Source organism: Panthera tigris, chromosome E2 (assembly GCF_018350195.1).
Source record: "Panthera tigris isolate Pti1 chromosome E2, P.tigris_Pti1_mat1.1, whole genome shotgun sequence".
Lineage (NCBI taxonomy): Eukaryota > Metazoa > Chordata > Mammalia > Carnivora > Felidae > Panthera > Panthera tigris.
The window spans coordinates 17,501,662-17,516,345 of NC_056674.1; the positions used below are offsets into that span (position 1 = coordinate 17,501,662).

The following is a 14,684-nucleotide window of genomic DNA, read 5'->3' on the forward strand; positions in this document are numbered from 1 at the left end:
AGGGTAACGTGTGTTTGCCTGTGTGAATGTGACTGTGTCTCCGGAGTGAATGTTCAATTATGACGTTGGTTGGGCCGGAGTGCCAGTGATTATGCATATCCCCCAAGGGGGTATGTGATTGTGTGAGACGTTTGCGAGTAATGGTGTGGGCTAGCTGTGACTATATGAGTGACTTTGTGTGTCATGGTGGTTAATAGATTGTGTGACTGTGTGTGTCTTTTTAGTGGGTGAGTATAAGGGCATGGAGATGTCTGTGATTGTGTGGTTGTGTCTTGTATGTTTCAAGAGTGGATGTGTGTTTGTGTGACACCATTTGTGTAGCACCAAATGTGCTGGCAGGAGGTGCCTGTAACTCCAGCGTTCTGACCCTTGCAGAACCTGTGAAGTTAGAACAGATTGTGGCCCTGGACAGTGATTGCCTCAGCCTCTCCCAGTGACATTGGTATTGGACATGTTATCCAGTCTTACCCGACTTCTGTCTCTTGTGTGGAGGTCAAAATGTCCTGCTTACTCATTATCCCCCCCTTTTTTTTCTAAGCCTTCTCCAAGAGAGATGTTGAGAGGAAAAGGAAAAAATTGCTATTGAACATCCAAAAGCGAAGTTCAAGGTGCATTAGGTGTTCTTCTTTCCCTGAGACCCTTGTTTTTCACGACATTCTTTTTTTGTTCTGAAACTTCTTGCCTAACTTCCCCTCCCCCGCAAAGTGACCTGGTCTCCAGTATATGCCATTGGAGTAAATTATTGGGAGCCCTCGAAATGAACTGAAAGGTTCATATACCCCCTATTCCCTGCACACCTAATGTTCATTAAACATTTTTTTTAACTTTTCATTTTGAATTAGTTTTAGACTTAAAACTGTTGCAAAAATAGAATTCCCACATACTCTTAACCTACTTCTCCATTTGAAGGGGGTTCATGAGGGAATGGTCGAGAAAGAATTCTTGAAACATGAAGTACAAAAAGGTGGCTTTATTATAGCACAGAGATAGGACCCATGGGTAGAAAGAGCTGCACTGGGATTATACACTGTGGAGTTGGGGAAGGTAAAGACAAAGGAAGTTTCCGAAAGGATTTTCATATGTTAAGACTTACAGGATCATGGAGACCTGACTATTGTCAAACTAAGGTGGTTTTTCTCTCCAGCAAGGCATTGACATTAAGATCAGGAGTTTCCTGGAGGAATGTTATACCCACCCGCCTCAGGTATTTGTCAATGGGCTGCAAGTTATAAGGAAATTTAATTTTATCTACATTTCTTTTGCCTTTGTTCTCTACATCATTGCCATTTTACATAATCACAATACATGATAAAAACCAGGAGATTAACATTGATACATTACTACTAACTCATCTACAAACTTTATTCAAATTTCATCAGTGTCCCTTAGTGTCCTTTTTCTGCACAAGGATCCAATCCAGGATCATATGTTGCAGCTAGTTGATAAGTCTTCTTAGTCTTCTTTGTTCTGGCACAGTTCCTCAGTCTTTGTCTCACTTGACCTTGACACTTTTAAAAGGTATTGGCCATTTGTTTTATAAATTATGCAACGTAGAATGTTCCCCTATTTGAGGTTGTCACATGCTTCCTTGTAATTAAATTCAGGGTATGCTTTTGGGACAAGCATACCCCAAAAGTGATGTGTTCTCAAGACATCCTCTTGGGAGACCTAAGAGATCAATTTGCCTCATTACTAGTGGTAACTTTAATCACTTGGTTAAAGTGGTTTCTGTCTGATTTCTCCACTGCAAAGTTGCCATTTTCCCCATTATAATTAATATGTGTCTTGAGAAATACCTTAAGCCTATATAAATATCCTGTTTCTCATCCTACTTCCACCTGCAAATCTTAACACTCATTGATAATTTTCCCCTGAAAATGTCATTACCGGCTATTTGCCAAATGGTGACTTAAAAATTTTTTTAGGGGTGCCTGGGTGGCTCAGTCAGTTAAGCATCTGGCTTCAGGTCACGTCATGATCTTGTGGGCTTGTGAGTTCAAGCCCCACGTCGGGCTCTGTGCTGACAGCTCAGCCTGGAGCCTGCTTCAGATTCTATGTCTCCCTCTCTCTCTGCCCCTCCCCTGCTTGTGCTCTGTCTCTGTCTCAAAAATAAATAAACACCAAAAAAAAATTAAGAAAAAAATTTTTAATGTTTATTTTTGAGAGAGAGAGAGAGAGAGAGCATGAGCGGGAGTGGGGCAGAGAGAGGGAGACACAGAATCCAAGACAGGCTCTAAGCTGTCAGCACAGAGCCTGTTGTGGTACTCAAACCCACAAACCTGAGCCAAAGTCAGATGCTTAACCGACTGAGCCACCCAGGTGCCCCCCAAATTTCCATCCTTCCTTCTACATTTGCCAAGTAGAATACTACTGTCAGAAGGAGATATTCCTTCTCCCTGACTCATTTATTTACTAAATTATTTATGTAAGTATAGATTGGATTTTTTTTTAATTCTGTAGGTTGCATTTCATTACTATCACTATTTTATTCCTTAAATAACTCGAGATTTGGCCACTGGGAGCTCCTTCAAGTTGACTTTTTAGTGTGTCATTTCAGTGTGTTCCCTTTATTGTTTTTTTTAGTACTGCCATATTTTCTGGTACCACAAGATGTTGCAGGCTATTTTGTTATCCGAAACTGGGTTTACCTCTTGGTGGGTGTCAAGCCAAAACACACAACCAGCCAAAAAATAGGAGAGGGAAGAGTTTTACTTCTGCTAAGTAAGGGAGAACACCAGGGATCTTCCCCAAAGCAGTGTCCCCCAGGGGAAGTTTTACACTAAGGGTGCATACATCTTAAGGGCCTTGTACAATGGGGAATATAGCATGGAATTGGGGTAAAAGTCATCTTAAAATGACTGAGTCCAGGGGCACCTGGGTGGTTTGGTCGGGTGAACATCTGATTGGCTCAGGTCATGAATCCCAGTTTGTGAGTTCGAGCCCTACGTTAGGCTCTGCTGACAGCTCAGAGCCTAGAGCCTGCTTTGGATTCTGTGTCCCTCTCTCTCTGGCCCTCCTGTGCTCCCACTCTGTCTGTCTGTATGTCTCTCTCTGTCTCAAAAATAAACAAACATTAAAAACAAAGAGTGTAGGTCAAAGTCGTGAGGGCTGGCAAAGGACGGCATCATCAATTGGTCTGGTATCTGAGTTCTCAAAAGGGTTTAAATCCTGAAAATATAACCCAAGAATGTATACATAAAGTTAGTTTTCTTCACTTTTGAATCAGCACTGTTAGTTTTACCAGCCAATTTGTTGTCCCTGATATGATTAAGTTATCTCCTGGCCTGATAGTGGCTGTTCTTTCTTTCACAAGATGGCCAGGAGCCTGAAATGACTTTTCTTATAGCAAAAAAGCTATGTCTGTCTCTTTTTTCCCCAGGGACCCCTAACTCTTTCTGCTTACACTGTCCCAGCCCCAGTTCTGGAACATGCACATTTCCCAGAGAAAACTGGCTCCTTTTATTAGAAAATCATATTTAGAGGGGTGCCTGGATGGCTTAGTTGGTTTAGCATCCTACTCTTGATTTCAGCTCAGATCATGATTTCACAGTTCATGAGTTTGAGCCCCACGTCAGGCTGTCTCCTGTCAGCATGGAGTCTGCTTTGGATCCTCTGTTCCCCTCTCTCTCTGCCCCTGGCCTGCTTGTGTGCGCGCTCTCTCTCTCTCTCTCTCTCTCTCTCTCTCGTGCACACTCAAAAGTATATAAAACATTTTTAAAAAATTGCTAATCTACACTCCCACACCTCATATACCTCTTTTTATTTTTAGTCTTACAGTATATGGTAAAAGGACACCTTTCCCTACACCTTTCTGCATGGTGATGTTACTCATTCATAACATAGATAAATCCATTTGTTACTTTTTGTATTTTATTTTGGATTTACACACATACATACATCCTGGTTGATTGTAATTATTTTTTGAGTGCATGAAACATTACCATGGTTCTAAAAGCCATAATTAGACAAAAGATCTACACAGTCACTCAGTTGGCTTACAGTCACTTATTTTTTTTTTAACTGTCTCTACACCCAGTGTGGGGCTCAAACTCACAATCCTAAGATCAAGAGTCCCGTGCTCTGTGACTAGGCCAGCCAGCCACCCATCATTGCAGTGTTTTTTGTTTTTTAATTTTTATTTATTTTTGAGAGAGAGAGACAGAGAATCAGAAGTGAGCTCCAGGCTCGGAGCTGTCAGCACACAGCCAGACTCAGCACTCAAACTCCACAGTGAGATCATGACCTGAGTGGAACTCTGAGGCTTAACCAACTGAGCCACCCAGGTGCCCCCCTCACTGTGGTTTTGATGTGCCTTTTCCTAACAATTGATGATGTTGGGGATCTTTTTATGTGTTTATCGGCCATTTGAATATCTTTGGAAAAAGATTTAATTGTAATCAGATTGTATTTCCTTGCTACATTGTAGGAGTTTTGTAAGTAAGTATCAATTGTAAGTATCAATCCCTTTTTAGATACATGACTTATAGACATTTGTTCCCAGTCCATGGATTGCCTTTTTACTCTTAATAGTGTCCTTTGATGCACAGAAGTTTTTTAATTTTGATAAAGTCCACAATATATCTATTTTTTCTTTTGTTGTCTGTGCTTTCTTTGTCATACCCAATAAATCATTAAATTAATTAATTAAATCCAATATTGTGAAAATTTTTCCTTATGTTTCTTCACAAAGAGTTTTATAGTTTTAGTTCTTATGTTTGGAACTGTTATACATTTTGAGTTAGTTTTTGTATATGGTATTAGGTAGGGATCCAACTTCATTCTTTTGCATACGGATATCCAGTTTTCCCAGTACTATTTGTTGAAAAGACTGTCCTTTTTCCCATTGAATGGTCTTGGGTCTTCTTGTTGAAAACTATTTGACCATATATGTGAGGGTTTCCATTCTATGTCACTGGTCTAGGTATCTGACTTCGTGGCAGTACCACACTGTTTTGAATACCATAGCTTTGTAATAAGTTTTGAAATCAGGAATTGAGAGACCTCCAACTTTGTTGTTTTTCAAGACTGTACCTTCAAGGGCATATAGGTGGCTCAGTCCATTAAGTATCCAACTTTGGATCAGGTCATGATCTCACAGTTCGTGAGTTCAAGCCCCACTTCAGGTGGGCTCAGAGGAGCCCCACTTTGGGTAAGCTCAAAGGAGCCTCACTTCAGGCTCTGTGCTGTCAGCATGGGATTCTCTCTCAGCCCCTCATGGGATTCTCTCTCTCTCTCTCTCCCTCTTTCTCTGCCTCTCGTTCATTTGCGCCCACTCTTTCTCAAAAACAAAACCAAAAAAGACTGCTCCTTCAGATTCTGTGTGTATTTTATGATGAATTTTTCTATTTCTGCAAAAAATAATATCATTGGGTTTTGATAAGGATTCCATTGACTCTGTGTATCACGTTAGGCAATATTGACATATATCTTTTTTTTTTTAATGTTTTTTTTTTTTTAACGTTTATTTATTTTTGAGACAGAGAGAGACAGAGCATGAACGGGGGAGGGGCAGAGAGAGAGGGAGACACAGAACCAGAAGCAGGCTCCAGGCTCTGAGCCATCAGCCCAGAGCCCAACGCGGGGCTCGAACTCACAGACCCCGAGATCATGACCTGAGCTGAAGCCGGACGCTTAACCAACTGAGCCACCCAGGCGCCCCAATATTGACATCTATCTTGATCAGCTGAGACTGTTCACAGTTATGGAAGCTGGAATTCTGAGATCAGGATGTCAGCATAGATAGTTTCTAGTTGGGCTCTCTTTTTGGCTTACAGTTGTCCACCATCTTGCTGTATCTTCACAGAGAGAGAGGAAAAAAACAAGCTCTGGTGTGTCTTCCACAATGGCCCTGTCTTCGAATACAGTGACATTAGGGGTTAGGACTTCAACACATGAATTGGGGGTGGACGACCCAATTCTGGTGGGGAGGGGGAAATCTTAGGCAGGCTCCACACTCAGCATGGAACCCAATGAGGGGCTCAATCCCATAACCCTGAGATCATGACCTGAGCCGAAATCAAGAATTGGACGCCCAACCAACTGAACCACCTAGGTGCCATATTCCAGAAGATTTTCAAAGATACTCATGACCCCTGAAAATTTAAAACCAAGGATAATAATACCTGATAATAGTCTTTGAGATGTCTCAAATTTGCACCCAACAGTAGGGAAAGAGAAGAGGAATGTTCCATCATCTATTATATTCATCCAGCTAATAAACAATGTGCTTACAAAGCTTTAATGAGAACAATGAAAAGGATGTCATAAACAAAATGATAAATTACAAAGTGCTCAGGTTTTGCAAAGATCCTACCCAAAAATCTTCTAATTAGTGATTGAATGGAGAAGCTCGCTGTGTGTCTGGCACCATTCTTTCTACTTTACATATGCTGTTTTATTTAATTTGAACTTTCTTGAAAATTGGTCATTCACAGAATATTTTTGATAATGAAGCTATACCAATGTATCAAGAAATATGAATCAACATTTAAAGGACTGTTAAAGAACTTTTAGTTGTTATTGGTTTCAATCACACTAATTTCTTTTCTTGATCCCATTCATGTCATAAACGTTGTCTCAATATTTCCTAATTTTTTCTACTACCAGGAAAATAAATACTATCTACAACTATGGTTATTTATTTTTGGTTTGGTTTGGTGGGGTTTTTTTGTTTTTTGTTTTTTTTTAAGAGAGAGAGAGAGAGAGAGACGGTGGGGAAGGGCGGAGGGTGAAGGAGAATCTTAAACATGCTCTGTACCCAGTGCCAGAGCTCAATGCAGGGGCCCCACACAGAGCTCAGTCTCAAAACTGTGAGATCATGACTTGAGCCGAAATCAAGTGTCTGAAGCTTAAGTGGCTGAGCCACCCAGGTGCCCCTGGTTATTTATTTTTAAATGGAAACAATATTTTTATGATTTTTCTTGTGAAAAATATAAGGTGAATGTAAAAATAGAAATTTGCTAAAAATTCCTTCATCCAGAAATAAATATTCTTAATATTTTGGTGGATATACTTCAAATATTTTTCTGTGGGATTTTATAGAGGGGTATCACTTGTGTATAAATTCTGTAACCTGCCTTTATTATTTAATAATGTATTACATGGTAATGTTGTATTTTATAGTCACTATGTAGTATTTCATTACATGGGGGAACCTGGGTGGCTCAGTCGGTTAAGTGTCCAACTTCGGCTCAGGTCATGATCTCACAGTCTGTGAGTTTGAGCCCCACGTCGGGCCATGTGCTGACAGCTCAGAACCTGGAGCCTGCTTCAGATTCTGTGTCTCCATCTCTCTCCCCCTCCCCGCTTGAGCTCTGTCTCTCAAAAGTAAATAAACGTTAGTATTTCATTATCAAGATAACCCTAATTTTTTCATTTTTGCCTACTAAAGAGAATTTGTATTTCTATAATTTAGTTATGAGCTATTCCCAAAAGTGTTTTTGTGCATGCCACTCACATAGTTTTCAAGTTTATTTCTTTTTCACAGAGAGAGAGACAGAGCATGAGTGAGGGAGGGGCAGAGAGAGGGAGACACAGATTCTGAAGCAGGCCCCAGGCTCTGAGCTGTCAGCACAGAGCCCAATGCGGGGCTCAAACTCACGGACCACGAGATCATGACCTGAGCAAGTAGGACGCTCAACCAACTGAGCCACCCAGGTGCCCCTACCACTCACATATTTTTATAATGGATTCCTTTGGGACATTAGAAATTTATTAAGAATTTTCAAAGGTGCAAAATCCTAATCTAGAACTCAGGGAGACAAATTGCTTTTTAAAAGTTATAGTCTCGGGGCTCCTGGGTGGCTCAGTTGGTTAAGCATCTGACTCTTGATTTCGGCTCAGGTCATACTCTCATGGTTTGAGAGTTGCAATCCTGTGTTGGGCTCCTCACCAACAGCATGAAGCCTACTTGGGCTTCTCTCTCTGCCTCTCCCAGACACCACTCTCTCTCTCTCTCGCTCTCTCACTCTCTCAAAATAAATAAACTTAAAAAAAAATTTTTTTTTTTTTTTTTAAGTCATAGTCTCTGTGTGCCTGGCTAGCTTAGTTGGTGGAGCATTCGACTCTTGATCTCAGGGCTGTGAGTTCGAGCACCATGTTGGGTGTGGAGATTACTTAAGGGAAAAAATAAAAGTTATAGTCTTTATTTACTTTTAAAGTGCAAATAACATAATAGGTGAGACAAAAGTAGTATACAGATATTCAAAGTAAAGGATGATAAAGAGCACTATTTTATCCTGATAGTAATGCTGTGATAATTCATAAGAGGGAGATAACTTGTGTGACCAGAACAGTCATTGTCTTATTGACCATGACCATGACCATATTATTGACCATTGTCATATTAACCATGTCTAAGTCAAACTGATCTCGTAAGAGCTCTGTGGAGGTAAATTAGTTTTCTTGAGTCCTATACAAGACGTGCAGTTTTTTTATTTAAATTTTATATTTTTTTAAATATTTATTTTGAGAGAGAGAGAGAGAACAAGCATGAGTGAGCAGGGGAGGGGCAGAGAGAAAGGGAGAGAGAGGATCCAAAGCAAGCTTTTCATTCTGTCGGTGCAGAGCCCAATGCAGGGCTCAAACCCACAAGCCATGAGATCATGACCTGAGCCGAAGTCAGACACTTCACCAACTGAGCCACCCAGGCACCCCAAGACTTGTAGTTTTCATCATTCTAATCATCAGAAATCCAAAGTATGACCAATGGGGCAAGCTAAGTTTGTAGCTGTTTAGAGAACAGTGGGGCAGGTACAGAAGCATAATAGACTCATCTGGCAAGAAGAGCTGAAAGGAAGCACTGTTACACACTGTTATATACCATTATACATAATATATATATATATGTAATATACTAATGACTTTTCATTCTTTTCCACGCAGGACTACAGCATACATGAATATAGTTACCAAATCAAGAAGTTTGCAACTACTGGGAGCTGACAAAGCAAAAACAAAAGCGATTCTGTGAAAATACAACTATTTTTAGAATATCCTAAGCTATTATTTTATGTTCAAGGGAAGATTACTTAAAAAAAAAGGTAAGTATTTTCTTTTTTATCTGCTACTTAGGGATAGCTTACATTTAACAGAACTTAAAAATAATTTAAAAACTAATACATAATTATTGAAAAAACATACACTTTAGTAAAATGAAGAACATTGAAGATCACAGCCCGAAATAACCAAAGTAATCTTTAAAGACAAAACTTCCTAGACATTTTTCATGTAATTTGTCTGTCTATATTTTCTGTATTGATGTATCTGTGTATTTTACAGATAGGAGCACATGAGCACATTTGTAACCTTTTTTTTTCCATTTAACCATACCTGCAACATTTTTATGTTGATATTAGCTATTATATTACTACTAAATTTGTGAGTACTTAGAATTACTGTTTCATAGAAATCTTTCATTTAGTTAAACTCCCTGCTCTTGTCTTACTCAGAAAACTGAATATTGCCTGAAAATGTATACATCTCATTGTCATGATTTTTGGTTGATGTTTATACTGGGGAAATGTATGTTTACATCAATAAAATTCAATACATCATTTAAAATATAGCATATAAGGGTGTGCCTGGGCAGCTCGATCAGTTGGACGTTTGACTTCAGCTCAGGTCACAATCTTGCAGTTCGTGGGTTAGAACCCTGTGTCAGACTCTGTGCTAACAGCTCAGAACCTGGAGCCTGCTTGGGATTCTGTCCCTCTCTCTCTCTCTATCCCTCCCCTACTCATGCTCTCTCTCTCTCTCTCAAAAATAAAATAAACATTAAAGAAAAAAAGAAATACAATTAATAAAACATCAATCATGCAAATATTTTGACAGGTACATATATTGGTGTGTTAACAAAAGGGGTATGCTGATGTTCATGATGCTCAGAGCAACTAGTTGTTAATAATTGGTGATCAAGAAGTAATGTTTTAAGAAAATTACAATCTAATACAATATTTTTTTTTAATTTTTTTAATGTTTATTTATTTTTGAGAGAGAGAGAGACAGAGTTGAGCCAGGGAAGGGCAGAGAGACAGGGAGACACAGAATCTGAAGCAGGCTCCAGGCTCTGAGCTGTCAGCACAGAGACTAATGTGGGGCTCGAACTCACAGACCCCAAGATCATGACCTGAGCTGAAGTTGGACGCTTAACCGACTGAGCCACCCAGGCGCCCCTAATACAATACTTTATTATATGTAGATTTTTTTGTGTGTTCAATTATGTTTTAGGAAATTATTTGGGTGCTTTGTGTTAAAATGTGATGCATTATATTTTTCACATTTTAAATAGTGGGAAAAAGGCTCTGGTTAGAGTTCTTGCACAGAATGATTGCTTTTTAGGAATAGATTACTAATGTTAAGGTGGAGATACCTCTATATGTCTAATTCTCATGACCTGGCAACTTCTCCCAGTCCCTGTGTGATGTGGGACCTCTGGCCTCTAAAGAATAAGAATGTCTATCAATTTAGATAGAGAAAATCCAGGGATGTAGCTTCAAGCTTCACCAAGTGGTATATGGATGGCTAAACTTTGCTCAGAAGAATTGTACAAAGATTTGATGGTAGGATCTGGAGAAGCATGGTTTTGCTAGGTCAAGATCAACTTAGCCTATAACTCATAATCTCTCTCTTTGGGGCCTTGTGTTTCACATTGTATGTTTGTGAAAAATCCCTTTGAGGTGTATGGAGTTGGAAATTAACAGCTCTGCTCTGTTATTTCTGAAGTTTCCTCTGACTTTTTTTTTTTTTTTTTTTTGTAACGTTTATTTACTTTTGAGAGAGAGACAGAGCATAAGCGAGGGAGGGGCAGAGAGAGGGGGAAACACAGAATCTGAAGCAGGCTCCAGGATCTGGGCTGTCAGCACAGAGCCCAATGCGGGGCTCAAACCTATGAACTGTGAGATCATGACCTGAGCCAAAGTTGGACACCTAACTGACTGAGCCACTCAGGCGTCCCCATGGATGTCCACACGCATCCATGTAGGCAGAGTCCCAGACCAAAGTAGATTCCACCAATCTATAGCTATACTATCTGAAACACATGGTCCCCCTGGCCACACATCAGGGAATAGAAAAACTAGAGAATTATGCAGTCCTGTCAGTGCCTCAGATTGAAGTGACACACATCACCGCAGCTCAGATTCCATTGGCCAAAACCAGTTATTGGCCTTGCCTAACTGCAAGAGTCTGGAACATGTCATCTATGTACCCAGAAGGAGAGGAAAACTGAATAATGGGGAAATAATAGTAATTAAATTAATGTCTGCCACACTGGCTAAGACCCATTTCTTTTTGTGTGTGTAGGAAGTTGCTTCTGTAAATTAAATGTGATTTCTCTTTGGAGCAAGGAGGATATCCTGGATTGAGGGTTGACAAGAGGTCTGTGCACAGGTGAGTGAGCAGACTAACAAAAATGGAAGGCTTTCATATGAAAGCTCACTTCTGTGGGCAGTCAGGAGCTTTAAGTTATTGTTTGAGAACAAGCCCCTAAAAGGCTGTAGAACTATAGAGAAAATCAATCTCCTTCAGCATATAAGTTCCCCAAAACACCTCACTGTCACTCATGAATCATTCCATTCATATTTCCTTTTATAATTCACCCCCCTGAACAAAGAGGAAGGTATAAATTATTTACGATTATAATACATATGCTTAAGGAAAAACTTGAAAATATAGAAAAAAACCAAGATTCCCCCTGTAATTATACACACAGAGACAAATGTAAGAACGTAATTGAAAATTCTTTCCGTCCATCTTCTGTGCACACACACATGCATATATAGAACATATGTATATTTTTCCTATAAAAATAGGATTACACTACACATACTACTTCATTAACTACCTTTTTTGTCCAGCATTGTTTAACATCTTAACACCAACAAATATATGTGTTCATTTTATGGCAACAGTGTTCCCACTGTGTGGATATACTGTAACTTATTTATTTAACCAATCCTCCTTTTTAAGTTCTTTTCCAAGTTGTTTCCAGTGTCAGCAGTGTCTCCATCACGTAGCCCACACACATCTTTTGGATAGTCTCAGCTGTGGAATTGCTTCATCAGAGGACACACATAGTTTAATTTCTGTTCACATTGCCTTGTTGGAAGTTTACACAGCTAGAGCCCACTGTGTCTGTGATATGTTATAATAATCTCAAGTATTAGAGTCTGAAACAGAACTCATAATTGGTTTATTCAGACCTGCTCCTCTCAGGGTTCTTTGTGTTAAAAAATGACAACTTCATACTTCCATTTCCTCAAGCCAAATACCTTAGCATCATTATGGCTTCTTCCTCCTTTTTTTTTTTTTTTTTTTCCCCTTTTATACCTAAAATCAACAAATCCCATCAGCTCTACCTTCAGAGAATGTCTAATCTGATCAGGTCTCATCACTCCCCCCACCACCACCATCCCTAATGCAAGCCACCCTCACCCCTTGCCTGGATTACTGCAGTTACCTACCTTCTCACTGGTCCCCCTGCTTCCCTCCCCTTGTCTTCTTCCTTCACTTTCTTTGCATGATCCCTTTAAATGTAAATCAGAGTATGCCATTCCTTGTCTTAAATCTTTAATGGCTTCCTGTCTTATTCAAGAATAAAAAGCAAAGTTCTTACAGTGGCCCACAAGCCCCATGTGATCAGCTTCCAGACACCTCTGTCACCCAAATGAGCTGCTGACTTTCTCTTGCACACTCCATTCCAGCCACCCTAATCCCCTTTATTAATCAAAGAAAGTCTGCTCCTGCCTTGAGGCCTTTGCAGTTACTGTTCCCTGTACTCTTAGATACCTGCATTTATCACTCCACTCACTCGGTGCTTACATATCACCTTCTCAATGAAAAGCCTTCTCAGGCCACCTTTCATTTCCCCAAAGCTCCCTATCCTCTAACGCTTCTTAATTTTTTTACATAGAATTTGGGCCACCTGACATAAATAGGAGTATCAACGTCAGTATATCAATATTTGTTATTGTCTCTTTCCATTAGAATGTGAGATCCACTGGGACAGGGACTGGATTTATTATCTTCCTCACACCTAGAACCATGCCAATTGAGGTAGGAGCTCAGTAAATCTGAAAGAATTTTTGACTCCTCTTTCTCCATCTCCATATCTAATCAGATGCCAGAGCTTGTTGATTTTACTTCTGTACACCTTGAAATTATACCTTCCTTTTTATCTTCACTGCCATTATCCTTCATCAGGTCCTTTGTTTGCTTGCAAAAGTATAAGCACCTCTCAGTTGATCTCTCTGTCTCCAGTTTTACTCCTCTCCAATAAAATATTCTGGCCATATTGACCCTATCATTTCCCTCTTTAAATTCTTCAGTGGTCTTCCATTCATTAATGGGTGAAAAACAAACATTTATATATTCAGTTAGTAGTCATTGGACCCTTCTCCTCCAGACAGCATGGCAGGTGCCAGTCACAGTGATGAAGATGCCTGGTCTTTGTCCTCATTGTTATTTTATTTCACTCATTCGCCTTCATTTTCCAACCCCTGATGTCATCTCCAGCATAAACTTCCTCTAGATTCTAAAACTAATTAAATTTAAATATAATTAAAAATTTAGAGAAAAATCCAGTTCCTCAGTCCTACTAGACACTTTTTACATACTTAGTGCATGTGGCTAATGCCAAATTATTGAGGGTACAGATGTGAAGATTTCCATCATCACAGAAAGATTTGGTGGACAGCACTAGTCTAGACCTTTCCCCAAACTACACAAGTCATTCCAAATTATTCTCTGCTCCCCAAATACACCATATACTTTTGGTCCACTATTTTTGTCACTTTTATTCATAGATCAGAATACTCTTCTGTACCTCTTCTGCCTATTAAAATTCTCTGATTTTGAAGTCCCAATTCACATTCTACAACGTAGAGGACATTTTCCTTGACCCCACTGCATTGAGAAAATTAGTCTTCCTTCTCACCCACCCCACCCACAAACCATGGGAAGCTTCTTGCACCTCTGATTAGAACCAGCATTGCTATCCTCCTTAAAACCCCTGAGTTCTCAGGGTACCTGGGAGATTCAGTTGGTTAAGTGTCCAACTCGATCTCAGTTCAGGTCATGATGTCACAGTTTGCGAGATCGAGCCCCATATCCAGCTCTGCACTAACAACTTGGAACCTGCTTAAGATTCTCTCTCTCTTCCTGTCTCTCTGCCCCTCCCCCGTGCTCGCTTGCACGCATGCTCTCTCTCTCTCTCTCTCTCTCTCAAAATAAATAAACTTAAAAAAAAACACCTGAGTTCTCATTACTTTGAGGTACAGGCCATTTTCCATAGAACTCCACCCTTAACAAATACTAGAGGTGATATTCTGCAGGAAAGCAGTAGGGAAGGCTTAGATGGAAGATTAGGAGTGCTGGCCCAAGAGGCTTCTATAAATTGAGCTCCCATTCAGGTCAATACTCTGGATATGCAGGTGTGCTTGTCAGATACCTGTTTACTATGATTTTCTTGCTCCTGTCTGGTGAGTCTAGGCAGGGCTGGAGTCTTTGATGAGGCCTCTGGTGTAGGTGGTGTTCCTTTCTAGACTTAGAAGGAGGAAGTAGAGCCAAAGAAGTACCCAAGAGGTTTTGCCTGTTGAGCTCAGAGAAGTGGGAAGACTTAGTTTTAGGGATATCTTTTTCTCAAGGTTTGGCCTGCACAGGTATGCTATGTTTGTAACCTGTGGGTA

General features: G+C 39.9%; 1 protein-coding gene across 4 annotated transcripts in view; it reads left to right on the forward strand.

Annotated features, from left to right (window-relative positions):
* Window positions 1-14,684, forward strand: part of ZNF565 (zinc finger protein 565) — a 30,639-nt gene that overhangs the window by 594 nt on the left and 15,361 nt on the right. The window contains exons 2-4 of one of the 4 annotated variants that reach the window (XM_007096820.3): window positions 8,884-9,041; window positions 11,302-11,388; window positions 12,985-13,053. Coding sequence is in view for 2 of the 4 variants with exons in the window: in XM_042969009.1 (XP_042824943.1) it covers window positions 9,011-9,041 (31 nt within the window). In the remaining 2 variants the exon portion in view is untranslated. Of the gene's footprint in view, window positions 1-1,144; window positions 1,205-8,883; window positions 9,042-11,301; window positions 11,389-12,984; window positions 13,054-14,684 lie in introns of all 4 variants that reach the window. The other 3 variants (XM_042969010.1, XM_042969009.1, XM_042969008.1) reach the window with 3 other exon arrangements.